Source organism: Sinohyriopsis cumingii, chromosome 11 (assembly GCF_028554795.1).
Source record: "Sinohyriopsis cumingii isolate HCF-2022 chromosome 11, ASM2855479v2, whole genome shotgun sequence".
NCBI lineage: Eukaryota > Metazoa > Mollusca > Bivalvia > Unionida > Unionidae > Sinohyriopsis > Sinohyriopsis cumingii.
Genome location: NC_142971.1, coordinates 103,940,815 through 103,960,792, shown reverse-complemented (window position 1 = coordinate 103,960,792; position 19,978 = coordinate 103,940,815). Strand labels below are relative to the sequence as shown.

General features: G+C 33.8%; 1 protein-coding gene across 8 annotated transcripts in view; it reads left to right on the top strand.

Moving 5' to 3' along the window:
* LOC149789196 (inositol 1,4,5-trisphosphate-gated calcium channel ITPR1-like) overlaps positions 1–18,548 on the top strand; it is a 346,253-nt gene extending 327,705 nt beyond the window's left edge. For all 8 annotated transcript variants that reach the window (XM_089975354.1, XM_089975359.1, XM_089975357.1 and 5 more), the window contains 5 exons: positions 990–1,123; positions 2,015–2,180; positions 8,425–8,585; positions 9,070–9,231; positions 13,862–18,548. In XM_089975354.1, coding sequence (XP_089831480.1) covers positions 990–1,123; positions 2,015–2,180; positions 8,425–8,585; positions 9,070–9,231; positions 13,862–13,942 — 704 coding nt within the window. In that variant the 3' untranslated portion in view covers positions 13,943–18,548. The remainder of the gene's footprint in view (positions 1–989; positions 1,124–2,014; positions 2,181–8,424; positions 8,586–9,069; positions 9,232–13,861) is intronic.
* Positions 18,549–19,978: the final 1,430 nt, after the last annotated feature.

The window sequence follows — 19,978 nt, the reverse complement described above, 5'->3', positions numbered from 1 at the left end:
TTGTTTGTTCAAATATGGACGTATCATAGTGTTAACTTTGTTTTTCCAAATGTGGAAGTACAGCAATGTTACCCTTACTGTACAGATGTGGAAGTAGACTAGTGTTAACTATGTCTGTGCAAATATGAAAGTAGTATAGCATTACCCTTGTCTGTGTAAATGTGAAAGTAGTTTAATGTTACCCTTTTTGGTCCAAATGTAGGAATAGCTTAGTGTTACCCTTTTCTCTGCAAATGTGGAAGTAGCGTAGTGTTATCCATGTTTGTTCAAATGTGGAATTAGCATAGTGTTACCCCAGTCCAAATGCAAAAGTAGTATAGTGCTACCTTTGTCTGTTAAAATGTGGAAGTAGCATAGTGTTACCCATGTCTGTGCAAATGTGGAAGCTACCTTTGTCTGTTCAGATGTGGAAGTAGCATAGTAGTACCTTAAGTTTGTCTGTTCAAATGTGAAAGTAGCTTTGTGTTAACCGTGTCTGATCAAATTCTGTAGAACATGGTATCTGACCTATTCCCAGCCCAGTGAATGTTTCTGTGAAACCTGGTATCTGACCTATAGCCAGTGCTGTTAATGATTTCATAGATCATGGTATCTAACCTATAACCAGTGCCATGAAATGGTTCTGTAGAACATGGTATCTGACTTACTTGCTGTGAAACGTTTGTGTCCTATAGTGAGAGTTTTTAGTGGTTGTATAGAACATTGTATCTGAACTACAACTATTTATATAATCTACCATACTGTCTGACTTGGAAACTCTCTACACAGAAACTGAACACAAAAACTTAATTTTGATGCCATAGCCAATAACAACCAGAAAAGTGACTGCCATAACACCTCTAGATGAATGTTATTGACTGATGTATATTGACTTCTGATTAAACGGAATGTTATGGACTGATTTATATTGAAAACAGAAGTTCAGATAAGGGAGAGATATGTACTTGTTTCATTTTAATATTTAGACATTTAATTTTTGTTTCATCTAGGTCATGACAGAGATGAAGAGGATAACAAACAGAGGGCATGTGATTCTCTCATCATGTGTATTGTTACTACCCTGAATCAAGGACTGAGGAATGGAGGAGGAATTGGGGATATCCTTCGCAGACCCAGCAGTATGGTGAGTACCAGTGTGTGTTTGTGTCTGTGTCTGTGTGTGTGTGTGCATTTTCACCATACTAAATGAGAGGTTGAGGAAGAAGGAAAGTGTTTGTGGCAACAAATTAACACTGGATAATCCATCCTCTCTCTCTCTCTTTCTCGGGGCCCCGAGTGGCCGAGTGGTCTAAAGCACTCTCCGTTACAGATCACTGCCATCTCACCTATGTCTGCGTGGGTTCGAGTCTCGGATTCAGCCAGTGTGGGTATGTGAGAAAGCCTTGCCAGTAGCTTCTCGTGGGTCGGTGGTTCTTTCCGGGGTTTTCCAGGGTTCTTCCTCCACCATTAATACTGGCCGCCATGTATAGCCTATCGTGTGCTGAAAAATGGCTTTAAACCCTAAAACAACAACTCTCTCTTTCTCTCTCTGTAACAGTGTACAAATCCTACCTTCCTCATTTGATGTTAGGACCCTGCAGGAAGGGAGGCCCACCCCTCACATGGACAAACCTGTAGCACATAGGAGGTGCCCACAATCATAAGTTCACTCCCACTTTGACACATGTGCCAACAAAAAGCCCAGCAAACTTTGTACAAATTTTAAGCTACATATAACACTTTTTGGTCCATGAAAAGTTGTATATTCCCCGTCACTTGTTTAAGAACTGCTAAAAATTCCAACCACCACAGAAATCTTTTGTGTCATACTGAGTAGCCAGTTTTGCATGTAGAAAATGTATAATGTAGTATACAAGGACAATGAAGGCTTGATTTCCTAAACTTGTATTAGTGTTCTCAAAGAATTAGTGTTCTTAGAGAGTTCTTAGTAAGTTAGTGTTCTTTGAGAGTTGGGTTAATCTCTTGCTTTTCTTTAATTCAGCAATATATTTTTTTTCTGTTTATATCTTTTCAGGAACCACTGTTTATAGCCCGGGTTGTGTACGATTTACTGTTTTTCTTCATTGTAATTATTATCATCTTGAATCTTATCTTTGGTGTCATTATCGACACTTTTGCTGATCTGAGGAGTGAAAAGCAGCAAAAGGATGAAATCTTACGAAATTCTTGTTTTATTTGTGGTGAGTAATGAACTCTTATTTCCTTCCAATGTGTTTAAATTTGTGCAAACAATGAATATACTTAAACCTGCAAAAATTTAGGTGACAATTTATGGCAGAACTCGTGGCACTTTTAATATTATCGTTCGGGCATTCAGATTTTATTGCACCTCAGTTTTTTTTACAGTTGGATTTTGTTCATTAATCCCAATTCTTTCTGAGTGGTTTAAAGCGCTCACCATTATTTATCACTGCCATCTCACCTCTGTCTGTGTGGGTTCTAGTATTGGGCTCAGCCAGTGTGGGTATATGAGAAAGCTTGCTAGTAGCTTCCCAGGTTATGTGAGAAAGCTTGCCAGTAGCTTCTCGTGGGTCGGTGGTTCTTTCCGGGGTTCCCCCAGTTCTTCCTCCACCATTAATACTTGCCGCCATGTATAGCCTATCATGTGCTGAAAAATGGCATTAAACCCCACAACAACAACAACAACAAAATCTTCCTCCATCATTTACACTGGCCGCCATGTATAACATATCTAATGGTGAAAAGTGGCATTAAACCCTACGACAACAACAACAATACCAATTCTCTTTATTGAATTTTAGAAATTATATGGCTTTAATAAAAGCAACATAAGAAGGGTCAGAAATAGCAAAGCAATTTCATAAGATTCATACCTGTTGACAAGTAAAGCACTAGCGATGCAATTTGAAAATGCTGGTGATTAAACGAAAATTCAGAGATTTTGAATAAAAACATACTTCCAGCTGCCAGTGGTTTCCTTGAGCAGCTTTGAAACATCAGTTTTATGCACATTTCCTTGCCAGGAAATAAAAAGTCCTGGACTGGACATGAATAAAGTCATTTTATGCGCACCCATTTCAAAGCCGAATTGGCTACAAATTATCGTTCTGTATTTTGAAATGTTGCCTTATAATTATTTATTATACTGCATAACATCCTGGGGATTTTGTTTCCTATGCAGAGGGATAGAAGTAAAAAAATGGATGCAAAATTCTGGAGATTCCAGAAAATCCTACAAATATAAAATGTATAGAGACAATTTACCATAAATTTTACTCTGTTTTAGAGATCAGACCACTCTGGTGACCTAGTTGTTAGAGCGAGTGCCCCAGATGCGGAAGGTCATGGGTTCGAACCTTGGCCAAGTCATACCAAAGACTTCTGAAAATGTTACTAGCAGCTGCCTGGTCATGCTACATGTCTGCGGCATGATGCCTCAGTGCTAGACATCACTTTAAACTGCCACACTGCAGACATCGTAGTGATATGATTGGAAAATTGTTAAAGCTATGTTAAAAATCTAAATCACACACGCTGTTTTAGAGATCCACAATGGCTACATTTAAGGCTTGGAAAGGTTTTTTAGATACATTTAATGCTTGGTAGGATTGTGTGTATATATATATATATATATATATATATATATATATATATATATATATATATATATATATAAGGCTTGGTAAGATTCTATATGTACATTTAAGGCTTGGTAAGATTGTATACATTTAGGGCTTGGAAAGATTATATATATACATTTAAGGCTTGGTAGCATTGTATACATTTAGATCTTGGAAAGATTGTATACATTTAGGGCTTGGAAAGATTGTATACATTTAGGGCTTGGTAAGATTGTATGCATTTAGTGCTTGGAAAGATTGTATACATTTAGGGCTTGGTAAGATTGTATCCTGTACGAAATTTTCCACATGGAATGGTTATGGAATCCATACGTACTTTTACAGAAATATCCATATGGACATTTCTATTCTATAGTTAAAGCACTCTTATGGATTTCAGTGTATCCATATGGAAATGTTATGGACTCTGTACGTACTCCGTATGGAAAATCTTATGGAATATGCTAATTAGTCCATGAGATTTGTAGGTTGTCCATATGGAATAAAATTAAAATTCCATATGGAATTTGGCAATAATCCATATGGAATTTGTGAATAATCCATATGGAATTTTGCAATACTCCATATGGAATTTGTGAATAGTCCATATGGAGTTGGCAAATATACCATATGGAATTTGTAAATGTTCCATATGGAATTTGTAAATAGTTCATATGGAATTTGGTAATAGTTCATCCCGTACAAAAATTTCCAGGCTTACTTAAGGCGGATTTCAGACGGGTTTTTTAAGTACTTTCTGTCTAAACCATAAAAAAATCTGCTTCAGATTTCTATTAAACTGCCTAATGATTCTTAGACATTATTGGGAATCAATGATGAATATTTCACCATAATTTTTAAAATGGATATAAATTTTATTTTGACAGACATTATCAAATAAGATTTAGGTTTTTCTTGTCCTTATTTTCTTTCTCGCATACAAAGCCTAATCCATGATGGCATCACTTAAGTCTTTTTCATTTCACTGAAAAGTCTGGTGAGATTTCACAAATATTTAACTAAAACGTTTGTGAGATTTCACTACAGTTTTGATCATTGTATAGTATTTTACTGAAGTTTCAGAAGTTTTTCATACATTTCAGAAGGTTTCAGATTAATAATGAATATGACTTAAACAGGACTTTATTAACCAAGGTGATATTAAGTTTGCATGATTTTTTTTTACAGATGTTGTAATTATATGACATCCAAGGCAAGAGATATGGGAGTTAATAATAATAACAAAATTAATAATAATAATGACTTTATTTAGAGAAGGTAACTTAATTGCAGAACTAATCTACCTTGAGGCATATCTGTTATGTACAATATTTATAGTATATACAACATGATGTGAAGAATCTGGCTTGACACTAAATAATTAAGTGATTTTAAAAATCAAAGTATCAAGCCTAGAATATATGCACAGGCATCTGTGAACACATAAACATATATAAAATATTAATCTGCATTGAAAAATTCAACTGTGAAAATAATGCAAAATTACAGAAAAGCATCCATTTGAGACATGAAAAGAAATGCTAAAAGCCTGCTATGTCACTTGTACTGCAACTTGATTTTTTATTAATGTACAAACTATGATGCTGTTGTGGTCTCTTGAATTAGTCCTTGTTCAATATGCAGCGTGACAAACGTTTATCATGATAGAAGTACTCTTATTTTACACTGAATTCCAACACACTTAGAATATTTAGATAATATACACAATAATGCCTCACGATATTGAACGACGATTCTACATGGGCCAAGAAAATTCCGCAAAGATATGACCATCTTTGATAGACATGGGTATTTCACAAGAATTCCACCAGTGATCTAATCTTTGTCCTCCTTAAATTCATCCTGGAAGTTAATCAGTTTTGAGTTATATAACTTCGAAATCATCCTGGTTCAATTCCTTGTCCTATTTAGCAAGTTAGCCCCTACTGTAGAGCTGTTATGGCACAAAAAGCGAAATGCTAATCCTGGCGTTCAGTTTTCATACACACTGACCAATTATGCTCCCATCGACTTTGATTCAAGCTATTCTCTTTGCCGCACATTTTTCAAATGGTTATTCAAACTCGTATCCCGCTCGAATCGCCATGTTTAGCATTCCCATCAGTTTCCATTATGCAATGACTCATTGGACAAATACAAAATTTTGACCAATCAGAAAGCTCTTTACATTGATCATCCTTTAAATAATAAACGGAATAAATACTTATTAGAAAGCCCGTTGCGGAATGGGACTGGATAGAGCATTATTTAAAAAAAGTTTCGGAGACGATATTAAAAAAAGGGTCCATATCGAGGAAAATCAGATTCAGGTCAGGAGAAAAGCGAAATTCTGATTCAGAACCGAAAACAAGAAAACTTGTTTGAGGGCAGTTAAATCCAGTTTAAGTTTAAAAAAGTACAACAACAACAATAACAAAATTTGATAAAGAAATATAATACAGAAAGATGTGGAAAGAAGTTATTATTCCCAAAATAAACAATACAATTACAGCTATCAGAAACAGGGAATATAAATGCTGCTGAAAATCAATCAAATTGTACAAGAAACAAAAATAAATTTTATTATATCTTATTTATATTTTTTAAACTTAAATTTCAGTGATTTTGCAATCACAAAATATCACTATATTTTTAGAATTTTTGACAAACTCTCAGTGAAATTTCAATAAAAATTCCCACTAATATTTTCAGAAATGTTGGCAGAATCAGTGAAATTTCAATCACAAAATTTCACTGATATTTTCTTAAATTTTGGTAAAATCTCCTAAAATACCATGATTTTAGTGAAAATGGACATTTGAGTGAATGTCAAGAAATGTTCATTGATTTTGCTGAAATTTAAGTCACATTTTCACTAGGGCATGATTTTTGTAGAGCATATTTTAATAGGAAGCCAAAAAAATTACTTTTCAGAATAAACATTAGATCAAGCCCAAAATCTACCTTGCACCAAAGATTCATCTATGATTGTATTTTAATATTAAATTTCTGATCATGCTTACATTTTCCCTATTATTTTGGTCATGTCTTTGTTTTTAAACATCTGTGGAAATAAATTAAAGAAAACTGACATGTGTTTCTTAAAATTTATGAGTATATATTCATCCTTCCACATCAGCTACACTGACATATACAGGTACACAAACTCCCACCAACATTTCTATTTTAATCAGATAGTTTAGTTATTAAGTCGTCAGAGAGAATTTTCCATGATGCTATAACACACGAGCCTGATTTCCATATGGAAAAAAGTGCTTATGGATTAAAGTTGCAACTTTATTCCATATGGAATTTTCACTTGCTGTGAAGTACTTATGGAATTGATATGGAATAAATTGTCTGATTCCATAAGTTTTTCAGTCCATATCTATTCCATACGGATTCCATAAGTATTCCATACAGAATCCATAAGAAATTTCTGTACGGGATACATTATGGGCTTGGAAAGATTGTATATATATACATTTAAGGCTTGGTAAGATTGTTTAGATAGATTTAAGACTTGGAAATGTAGTTGAGATACATTTAAGGCCAGGAAAGGTAGTTTTGATACATTTAAGGCTTGGAGAGGTAGTTTAGATACATTTAAGGCTTGGAGAGGTCGTTTAGATACATTTAAGGCTTGGTAAGATTGTGTGTGTATGTGTGTATATATATATATATATATATATATATATATATATATATATATATATATATATATATATATATAAAAGGCTTGGAAAGATTCTATTGATACATTTAAGGCTTAGTAAGATTGTATATATACATATAAGGCTTGGAAAGATCGTTCAGATACATTTAAGGCTTCAAACTGGAAATCTGATTCTTGAAAGACAAAATGCACTTTAATACTTTCAGTATTTTATGCTCGTTATTATTGTTGTTTGTTGTGTGGATGCAGATGATATAGATGCATTTACATACATGCCAGCCACTATGCTTTTGGTGTAATCATTGTGCTTTTTTTCACCAAATTACGTTTTCTGGGAGATCTAAAACTAAAGTAATAAAAAATTGTTTTTGGCATTTTATTATTATCTTTTTAATACACCTCACATTCATTTGAGAATTTTCTTTAAAGGGTGACTGATGTGTAAGAATAGCATAAGATCACTTTCTTTATTTGCTGTTTATTTCCAAGAAAACAGATGGGTTTCTTCATCAGTGACCTTTGCCTCAAACAGATTCATTTTGTTGATAAGCTAGTTGGTTAGTGAACCAGTCTAGATTTTTATTTTTAGATGGTGCCAGACGTTAAGTGAAATGCTTTGCGGTGTAAGTTGTGGATGTTATATGATGGAAAATGTTAGAGCAAATGGATCTTTTTAAACTTCAAAAGATGTCAGATAAAAAAAAGTGACAAATCAACACTGCTTTTCAAACTCTAAAAGAAGAATTTGAGAGTAATGTAATATAGCACTCTGAGCACTGACCATCATCATTGCAGAATTCCTGTTCACGGTCATTCAGTGAAAGTTACACATGTTGACTGGTTGAAGTTATTGCTGAATGTAAATCATTTTTCATTATATTTTGTGTTTGTATTCTGTTTCTAATCCATATGGATTTTGCCCTTTGTGACAAGAATTTTGACCAGCTGCAGAACCTGGTTAGTCATAAAATTGTATCTTTTTCATATGTGCTGTAATTATGGCATGTAATATATAGATTTCACTCTTTATGCCCAAATTATGCTTTTTTGCCACAATGCAATAGCAATAATTACTGGTATGCTGATACCCCTAGGTGGGTTGACATGTATGCATTTAAGGCTTGGAAAGATTGCATTGATTTTCTTACATGTTATTTTTCTTTGCAGGTTTACAAAGATCAGCATTTGATAATAAATCTGTTTCATTTGAGGAACACATCAAATTTGAGCACAACATGTGGCACTATTTAAACTTCATTGTGCTTGTCAAAGTGAAAAAGTCAACAGAGTTCACTGGGCCAGAAAGTTATGTTTCAGAGAAAGTTAAAGTATGTACATTTGCATGTGTTTAGTTATAAAATGTTATTTTATTTATTTATTGTAACACACTTGGGCAAAATGTATGCATAAATTATAGATGCAGGTTCTATTAAAACATAATTGCAAAAAACAACTGATCATCTATTAAATAAATATTTTTCTTTGGGTGGGTTGTAAGTTTGCACATTGCAGTTTTAGGTCAATCACTGGATACTTTTGAATTTTCAGTTTTCATTAATTATATTGTATGATTATCCAGTGAAACCAGTATAGAATATCTCATTATAAAGGACAGGGCAACAATAAAAAAAACTTTTGTTTATGCATTTAGTTTATGTTTTAATGCCTGTGACAGAGAACAAAGTTGATGGTTCCATCAAATTTCCATTATTTATAGGTTTTACTGCATTTACTTTTAAACTGTAACCCACCGATGATAGAAGTCCTGATAAAATCAAGAAAACCTCACTTAATACACGTTTCTTTATTTAGGAGAAAAACATTGACTGGTTCCCTAGGATGCGGGCAATGTCTCTGACAGCCAATGAGGGTGATGGGGAGCAGAATGAGCTGCGAAATCTGCAGGCCCAATTAGACAGCACAAACATTCTCATCGGACAGCTATCACAACAGCTCAGTGATCTCAAAGAACAGGTAAGACTATAATTACAATCTTTAAAGGGGCCCTGGAGTGGTCTAAAGCACTCTCTGTTACGGATCACTGCCATCTCACCTCTGTCTGCGTGGGTTCGAATCTCGGATTCAGCCAGTGTGGTATGTGAGAAAGCTTGCCAGTAGCTTCTTGTGGGTTGGTGGTTCTTTCCGGGGTTTTTCTGGGTTCTTCCTCCACCATTAATACTGAAAAATGGCATTAAACTCCACAACAACAGCAACAATCTTTAAAATTTTGCAAATTAATGCAGAATTCTGTATTCACAAGTGTATGCTTTCAAATAATGAAAGGGAATACCTTTAAGAGTTATTTCCTTTTCATTCTACCTTAGGTGTACTACAGTAGGATAGATTTATAACTCGGTGCGATGTATTTTAGCTCTTAAATTTTTGTTATGGTAAGCTTTTGACTTTTTTGGCAATCTGGAGAGCATGATACACTCTCATTGACCTAGATATCCAGACACTTCACTTTTCTTAAAAACAAACTTGTGATAATTTTTATTAGTGCAAAACAATTTTGGGACACTTAAGTACACTTTTTAGAGCTGATGAAAAATTAAAGTATGGAGTTGGGACATAAGTGAAAGAATGTTTAACCTGTACTTAAAAATAAGTGATTGCACAGACCACCATCAGAGAGTAAAACCACATTGACGATCCTAAGTATTATATAAATTAACTGATGTATGGTCAGCTAGCACCACTAAAAACAGCTGACACCCTCCTCAACTTGTGATCATGCAGTAACCTAAACAGTGGGGATCGTGAGCTTGGTAAATTTGATGATGAAGGAAATGCATCCTTTTATCTTAAGACAATGCATGGAATTAATTAATGAAGCTTTTTGACAATTGTAAAGTCAGTTAACAACATGTGTGCAGGTTATTGTCTTTATTTGCCTTTTTCCATTAAGCCAGACTATGTATTCATTTATTTGTAATAAAGAAGTCAACGTCTTTGACACATAAGTCTCAAAAGGCCTTCTCAACTCCTTTTTATTCAGTGGTAGATTTCCACTTAATAACCTCATTTTGGATGCAATTTTCTGTTTCCATACCTACACTATCATTATACAGTAAAACCTGTCATGAGCGACCTCTGCTATGAGCGACCACCTGTCATGTCCGACCGCAATCGTAATGCACGGATCGATTTTACTATATAAACGCTCTGTTATGAACGACCACCTGCTGAACGCGACCAGCGACCGCGATTTCTTGGCAAAATATGCATTTTGACACTGCTATGAACGACCGCATCGCCAAAAAATCAAAACAGATTGACACCACTGACCTGAACTTAATCCTTTGTAAACACTAGAGCTCGGGATAAATGTAGTATGCAAACAAAGTGCACATTAAATAACAGTATAGTTGAACAACCATATATCGGGATAAACACCTCTAACCATCATTTAATCCTTTGTAACAAAGACGGCAAAAATAGCAAAGATTGCTCTAATAAAGTATTTAAAAATAATTTGTCTTGCTACAGTACCAGTTTTGTGAAATTTACAACTCCAGCGTACGGTGTCGTTTTGTAAACTGCAGTAAACCAGACTAAAGTACATGTCACTAACCGCCATTGTAGTGCCGCAGTCATGTGAATAGCCAGTACGAGTAACATCAAAGGGAGTAATGATGGATATACGCAGTCAATTTAGAGGTTTGTAATTTTTCTTTATCTGTATGAAAATTCACAAAACGCCGGTAGTCCTTATGTCCAAGTGAGAAATCGTTTAGAAGGGCTTCAATGTTGGTTTGAGTACGTCGTTTGCTTTCCAGTTAATCCATAATGCCTGGAGGGTGAATGAGCTCATTGTCTTTAATACTAGTAAGTGAGAATCATTTCCGGATTTTTTTAAAATTATTTTTTATTTCTTTTGTTAGTGTTTCACCAAGCCACAATCTGTTTACGTGGGTGCAGATGGTCGGAACATTTGTTTATCGAGCTATAACGCTGTTGATTTAAATAAATGTACGGTATTGTTTCCTGATGAGTTAATTATGTCTTTTGGTTTCATTCATTGGTACATAATATATATTTATTCCACAATTCCCCAAAACCTGATCAAAACCTATAGTCTTTATAACGTCAACACTAATAACAACGGCAGAATCTCCGCTGAAAAAAAGAAAAATTTTAACACTGGAAGAAAGGATTAATGTCATTGAAAGAAACGAAAAAGGTGAGACCACTCGCAAAATAGCAGTCAGGATAAAGCGTCGGTAAAACGCAAGTTCAAAATGTAATCAAAGACAAGAAGTCCATTAGAAACGAATGGCAGAAAGGTGCACAAGCACAGAGGAAATATGCCACGGCACGACGGACAGTTTACGGAGATCTGAACGAGCGAGTATGGGAGTGGTTTTGTGTTGCAAGGAGTAAAAACATACCAGTAAGTGGAAAGTTGATTCAGGAAAAGGCAATAATTGAGATACATCTTCAGACCAAAGAGCTGAGTAAAACATGTCAACAAAGAAGTATAATGGATTTCTTTTAAAAAAAACAGTGAATAAGTGTATAAAATAAGATATATACATCATATCTAACTGTTCATTTTTTGTACATATTAATGTGATGTTGAAATATAAATTTTATTCTCGTTGTTTGATAGATGTATATTTTTATTATATAAAGATATTTTGAGAGGAATGCATGCATTATTTAACAAGATTCATGAATAAAGGATATGATACATGTACAGTGAGTATGGGTATTAATTATTTTTCAACAATGCTAACTATTGACCCTGAAAACCAGTCCATTTTCACACACCTCTTATGAGAGACCACCTGTCTTGAGAGACCACTTTTGGTTGGCAGAAGGGGCGGTCTCTCATAACAGGTTTTACTGTATTATCTTTATTCCATAATTAAATTCTTGAACCAGTCTAATTGATTTTGGCTTATTCACTTATTTAGAGCAATCATTGCCATGTATGAGGTGGCAGTGTCGAGCTTAATTCAGGCATTTTTTGAAGGACAGTATAGATTGCCTTTCAGAGTTTTAGAAGCAATATAATATGAATATATGCCTGTAATTTGTTAGATAACAATTTGTTTTCAAAGGCATGTTATGAAACAAGCTCAGTATTAGAACTTGATTCAATTGGAAATTGAAATAAAATGTATTGGAAATTAAAATCTCCGAAATCTGAGATTTGACAGTTTTCTTATTATTATTATTCATGTCAGCAATAAGTTGAATTTAGATTAATATTATGAACAATTATCAAATTTCCATTGTTAAGGATTGGACCATAATTGGGGCTATTATGACATGCCAAGGCAGATGCCTTCATACAGTAAAAACAGTTCCCAAGCTGAAACTGACATTTTTTTTTCTGCTATTTCCTGGTCAGTATTTATTTATAGTGTTGAAAATGATCACTGCCATGATTTCGGTAAACATCGGCTGTAGTCAAGTCTTTATTAGGGAGAGACCATTATTTTTCTAAAGTGGGGGTAAATACTTAAAAGCAGTTGTTTTGTTCCGACATTATTCCATTTGTAATTTTACTAAGTAAATGGCTTGCATTTCAGTGTAAATTTAGTGTTTTCTGTTTGTTTGGTTGGGTGGGGGTTAAAGCAAAAGAGGTTGTCAGTTTGGAATTTAGTTGTCCATGTTTCATAAGATTATTATTCCTTAGGAACCATATGATAAATTTATGCTGTTCAAAAGAGGCTCTACAAGGTGTATGCAAGTTTGTTCACAATTCTTTGAACAAAGTAAAGCCATAAAATTATTGCAAGATCAATCAATCTTTTCTAATTGTACATGTACTGACTATGCAAAGCTTTTGCAATTTTTTTTTATATTATCCACATATACGATCAAAATAAGGATGACTGATTCTTTAAACGGAAACTGTAGGTAAATCACTCTTGACGTTGCAGTCTTTCGATTGTGGTCTTTATTCATTGGCACTTCAACTGTCAGTCAGTAATGTCAACCATTCCTGCCACAGTGGATTTACCATCAGTCTGCCTGCTGAGACATGGTAGTGATTTGTAGGTATTTATCTCTCCACGGCCAAACATTAACATGGAGCAAAAGTGGGGGATTTATTCCTCCACCTCAAAGCGTAGAGTTTAGAAAAATCGTGTGAGCTTTACTGTATATTATTTTTTCTGGCAAAATATTTGGAAAGAATGATAATTTTCACTAGTACATGAATTATCAGGACAGTGAAAAGTGGTTCTTTTTTAATATCTAGATGTTTTGGTCAATGAGAGTAAAAAGTTATGTATTTTCTGCTCCCTGGATTACTAAGAAAAACTTTTTATATACAAACTTGTTTCAAAAAAATGTTCATATTTAATGTAGTTGTAAATCTGATTCCTCTGTTTCAAAATTTTTATAAGTAATTTTATGGGAACACAGTTGGTGCTTGTGGTCATTTCAAGATTACTTTCTCTTTGTTATTGTATTACACAATTGCATGTTGGCTTTACATTCTTAATTTATCCATTCCGTGGTAATTTTTATATTAGATCTCGAAACAAAATACCTTGATTCTGCATTATTTGTCCTGTTTAAATAGTAAATCAGTGTATTGGAAGGAGCGCCCTGTGTTTAATACAAGACTGTGGTTTACCAATTTCAGATGACAGAACAACGAAAACAGAAGCAGAGGAAGGGATTCCTCCACTCTGCCACCATGCCTACCTTCATTCCACCCCATTAGAGATCAGAGTACCATCTCAGCATGTGATATGAGATATAGTTAAACCTGTCTTTAACAGCCACTCATGGGAAAAGGCAAAACTGTTTTTTGTACAGGGGTGACCTATATACGCTGGGACACCTTTCAGAATTGCTTTCTGAACAAATACCATGCATCAAATACTATTGTTGTTGTTTTTGTTATTATTATTATTATTATTATTATTAAGATTGCTTTCTGTGCATTATTCAGCAAAATCATTGAATCTGTGTATATGTTCTCTCCCATATTTATTTTGCACACAGGATTGCTTTATCCTGTTCACTTTAATCTATCCTGTAAACTAAATTATCACTGACTTTAAATAATTACTGACCTTACCAGTGTGTGTCAGGTATTCACAAGATTTAAAGTTTTGAAGGAACAAAAGACAGACTGTAGATTGACAACCAGGATATAGGTACTGCCATGTGTACTTACTTTAAGTTGAGACAGATTGCAAACAACAAAGATCCTGATCTACCATAGCATAATGGGCCTGCAGACCAGGGTTTGTGTTGTTTGTTCTACTGGTTACTCCTAACAAACTGCACTGATCCAGAACTGATGGTGCATCATGAAGCAGCAGATCTGGGTCTGTGCAGTTTGTACTGTGACTCATAAGCAGGTACATACAGTACTTAAGTGTGCCTGGTACACTACATCATTTTTTGGCAAAATTTTAAATATAGTAAACTTATGGGTAAAACTGTGTCAAATTGGATACTGCAGTCATAAAAAAAAGCATTCAGTTGGAGGCAAGTTTTTGTGTTTGAGTTTGCTGTAAGCAAAGTGTTGTGGTACAGTGTAATACATCAAAGAAGAGGCCATTTATCTTGCCTGTTTCTCTTGTATGAATGGCCCTGATGTTTGCAAGCACTTATTTAAGTGGTTTTAATTGGCCGAGATTAAAAAAAATAATGCATATAAACTTGAATTGATTTGATTTCCCATAATGTATGATGGTGAAATTTTATAGAAAAGAAATATGGTAACCAAGATTTATTTTGATTTCATCATTTGCATATTCCCTATAAAAGCAGCAGTTGTCACTTGTAACCACCAAAAACAATTTTATCTGTAGCTTGATTACAACACTGATATTGTCACCAGAGAGAATGTAACCAATGCAACAAAACATATTCCTTGCTTTTCTTATCATTATTTTATCATGTAAAGGGATATGTACAATGAAGGTATTGTACAAATTTTACATTTTAAAACCTGTGATGTCTTACCTATGAAAATACATATACAGAGTGAGAGAGAAAACATTTATATTTGTATATTTGATTTTTTTGTGTTAAATGTATAAATTTAGTTTATATTCTCATAATATAAAATATATAAGAATACACTATGTATATTTGTAATCGCTGTTAAATTTTATTCCTAAGATTGTTGTGTTTGTAATTTTTGAGGAATTCATATTTTTACTAGTTTCTTAGTTGTATATGATAATATACTGTCTACAATCAAACGATTTACTGCCCACAACTAGACTAGATTTGATAATTGTACAGTTCGATCTTTAGACCCTGAACTAAAGTCAGTACAGTACGAGGCAATACAGTGGTCATCTCACCACAGAGTATACTGCTTTCCCTATTACATCTTGGGTATCACCACCTCACCACTCTATACCACTGTCTCTTATAATGTGGATATGGTCACCTCACTATCTCACAACCCTTTATACCACTGTCCCTCTTCCAACATATATATGATCACCTCACTATCTCACCACCCAGGATACCACTATCACTTAAAACATCATTAAGTTCCCCTGGTATACCATTGTTAGTATACTGCTGTCTCTCTTACAGCATGGATATGGTCACCTCACTATCTCACCACGCAGTATGTAACTGTCTCTTGCAACATGGTAAAGTCTGCTTGGTATACCACCTTAGTTTACAACTCTCTTACAACATGGATATGGTCACCTCACTATCTCGTCACTCACTATTCTGCTTCTCATACAGAATGGTATACCACCCTCAGTATACTTCTGTCTCTTATAATATGGTTAAGGTTCTCTGGTATACCACTGCTCACTATAACACTGTCCCTCTTACAGCATTGCTATGAATCCAACTAAATTGCATGAATTTTATTTTATCATTGCAATATTAATTATTCCCCTTGATTTTTTCCATGCTAATGAGAAAAAATCATAATTTACATTTTCACATCACTAAATATTATTTGTATTATTCCATGTACTGTTATGACATCCCTCAGCATAAGGTTCCTGGACTTATCACTAGTAGTTTTCAGGAATGGTGGTACATTATAAAGAGGGAAAACTTTTTTAAATGACTGATCCATCATTTCCAGCACGTACCATATATACTCGCTTATAAGTTCAACTGCAAACAACGTGGACCTGATCTGCCATTGCATAATGTGCCAGTGAATTAGGGTCTGTGTTTGTTGTACTAATTCTAACAAACTGCATAGACCCTGATCTGCCTGTGTCTCATGTGCCGGCAGATCTAGGTCTATGTAGTTTGCATTTGGAGCGGACTTTTAAGTGGGTATATACAGTAACCATGTTTTTTTTCTCACTACAACTGTGAAAATTCAAACAAGCAAGAACTAAAAATGATCAAATAAGCACACACACAAATACACACAAAAGCATCAGTTAAATCACTGAATCAGTACTCCTCTAGTATTGGCCAAAGAACCCCATCTGATACATACAGCTACAGCATATCTGGTTTTGAATTTGTTTGTTCATCTCTCTATGATTCGACGTGTGATCCAATTTCTTTTAGATCTGTTTTTGCAGTTATATGATAATATTGTGTGACTATAGATCTGTCTTGTAATTCAGTTATTAATTTTAGGTATTTTAAAATAATATATTGATTATTTATCTCAAAACATGGAAGAATTGTTGCTTAATTTGATCTATATGTGCTTGTATTATTGTGTGTTAATCAAATTTTTATAAGATGTCCTGAGCTTATTATTTTTCTATTGTAATAAACAAGACATTATTAATCTATATAAGCTTTAGAAACATGTTATGGGGGGGGGGGGCTTTCATCTCAGCATGAACCAGAAAATGGTGCTATAGCATGTGTAATGTAGCAAAACACAGAAGATGATAAATGAAAATTAGTTACTTTTCCCTGGATTTTTTTTAAACCTCAAAGTACCAGAGTAAAGGTCGGTGGTAGAATACATCGTTATTACTAAATGAATTTTTTGTAAGTCAGTTTGATTGCAATATAAGTTTATGGGCATCTTTGCATAAGTTAATTTGATACAAAGAAATATATGCCTAATTAGATAATATTATTATTTGTAATGTATACACTGTTCAGTGTAAATTGCCTGTAGCCAAAAATAGTCTTACATATAAATATGTAGAATATATGTGCATGTTGATTGGAGTAGGCTTATTTTCATAAAATGATACAGAATGATTATAGAGAACCAAATATTCCAAGTTTTTGTGGTTAGAATACTACATGTACTCGCTTGTGCTGGTGGGGGCCCCGAATGGTCTAAAGCGCTCACTGTTATGGATCACATCCATCTCACCTCAGGCTCTGTGGGTTCGAGTCTCGGATTCAGCCAATGTGGGTATGTGAGAAAGCTTGCCAGTAGCTTCTTATGGGTTGGTGGTTCTTTCTGGGGTTTTCCCCGGTTCTTCCTCCACCATTTATACTGGCCGCCATGTATAGCTTATCTTGTACTGAAAAATGGGGTTAAACCCTACAACAACAACTTATACTTCTAGTCCAAGTGCTAACATCTGCCATCATATAATGCACTGGCAGATCGGGGTCTGGTTTTTTTTTTTTTTCTTTTAATTACTCCTAACAAACTAGCAGCAGTTTTGAAGGTGCATTATGTGACAGCAGAGCTGAGTCTGGGCATTTTGCAGTTGGAACTGACATACAAGTGACTGTGTACTGTAATCTTAGAGTATAACCATAGTTCCACTTTGATGAGGCTGCCATACCTGTGGTATAAATAGTGTCAACTTTTCAATGAAACACTCATCAAAGACAAAAGACATGCTGAAGTTAATCCTATCATTGTTTGGCTGATTCTGTGCTCCATGGAGATATTGGACTCTACAGGCAGAAAGGAATGGGATAAACAAGTTAGATGACAATTATCATATGCATATTGATGAGTACTTCATTGCAGAGTGGCATTTAGTCGTATATGTATCTTGCAGTATGCTCAGATCATATGATAATACATTTGGTTGTGAAATTTCATTGTTCCCATATTTTAAAAACCATTCTTGAGAGAGTTTTTATATTTTTTGAGCATCTTTTTCCATATTAATAATACTGTATATGCATGTAGGTATGTCATTTGTTTAAAGGATAATGTGAATATATATGTATCTATATGGCTTTTTATGCTGATGAAGTGTACAAGTAGATACATGAATAGTTCACCAAAGTGTGTGCATATATGTCTGTTTACCTAGCTATCTAGCTATCTGCCTGTCTGTTTATGAATGAACCAGGCATGTAATATGTAAATATTTCAGAGGAGTGTGTGTATATCTGTTTTTTTCCAAATTAAAAATAAAACATGTATAAAAAGTGAACAGATGATCTTGTGCTTCTTTTTCTTTGCTATTTTAACTTTTCATTTTCTTGTTTTAATCCTGTTGTAAGGAATAATCTACAAACCTTTAAACAAAGAATTTGAATATTCATTGATGTCAAACATAAAATTACTTACCAGGTCTTGAAACTTTTTCAGAAGTTATGTTATTTTTTTTTTTTTTTCATGGAATCTCATCTGCATAAAACCCCATCTTGCTATCAATTCATAATCTACTGATTTTGTCAGGTCTTGTCATTCTTTTATTCATACATATTTTCATATATATATATATATATATATATATATATATATATATATATATATATATATATATATAGAGATATATATGTGTGATGTTGAAATGCATAGGTACAAGCTTAATTTGTAACTGCTCCTACATGTGCTTTTTGTAAAATATTTTGATGCATCATTGCTTTACATTGTGCAATCTTTAATCATGCTTACTTCCAATGGATCGATGTTTAGACCAGTTATTTTTAAATAAACCAAATTCATCAGTGGGTGGGTGGGATGGGCAGGCATAATTTTTTAATCAGGAAACGTTATTTTAATGGGAGGTTTGGAAATCAAAGATTTATTTATCATAATTTGGTATTCTTTACCTAATATTATCAAGTAACTGTTAAAATTCTGTGGTCTTAAACAAAGTAACAGAAAGAAACAAAACCAATGACGTTAAAAATAATTTATTTCTCTAAATTACAAAGAGAAAATTTAGAGGAAGTATTGTGAATTAAATCCTTTATAATATGAAATGTTCCATCACAAGTCCAGAAGTACAGAATGTTCCAAATGAATTCCAATAATCGTGAACGTGTTGATGTACCAATATTCTTGAATGAGCTGATGCACCAATAATATGTATCATGATGATAAAATATAATCGAAAATGTCAAAGAGCACCTAGTAATTCCAGTGAATAATTTAAATAATTCCTTTAACACTTTGAGCACAAATAATTCTTGTTGATATATACTAATTTCACTTAACCTAAGGCACAATAAAATGCCCAGGATGTGGGTCACAGGTTTGCTTCCAGAACAGTCAAAATTTATAAGTAAGGCTAGACATTGAACTCAGATATCAATAAACATCATTTTTCATAACTTGACAAAAAAATCAGGTACACACAGAACTCTATCCTCAATCATGGACAAAAGTCAAGTGCACAGTATAAATAAAATATACATCACATAACCAACTATTATGTTTTTAAATATAAAAGTACTTGAGTAATATTCTTTGGCATCTTGTGTTATAGTGCTATCAGTTATGGATAACATCTTAGCTTTCCACTTCAAAGTAGAGAACTATTGTAAAGTCATCAGCACCTACTAACAAGCAAATATATAATGTACAGCCTTGCAATATCTCAACCGTAACTTCTTTGATCTTTGGCAACAGTTT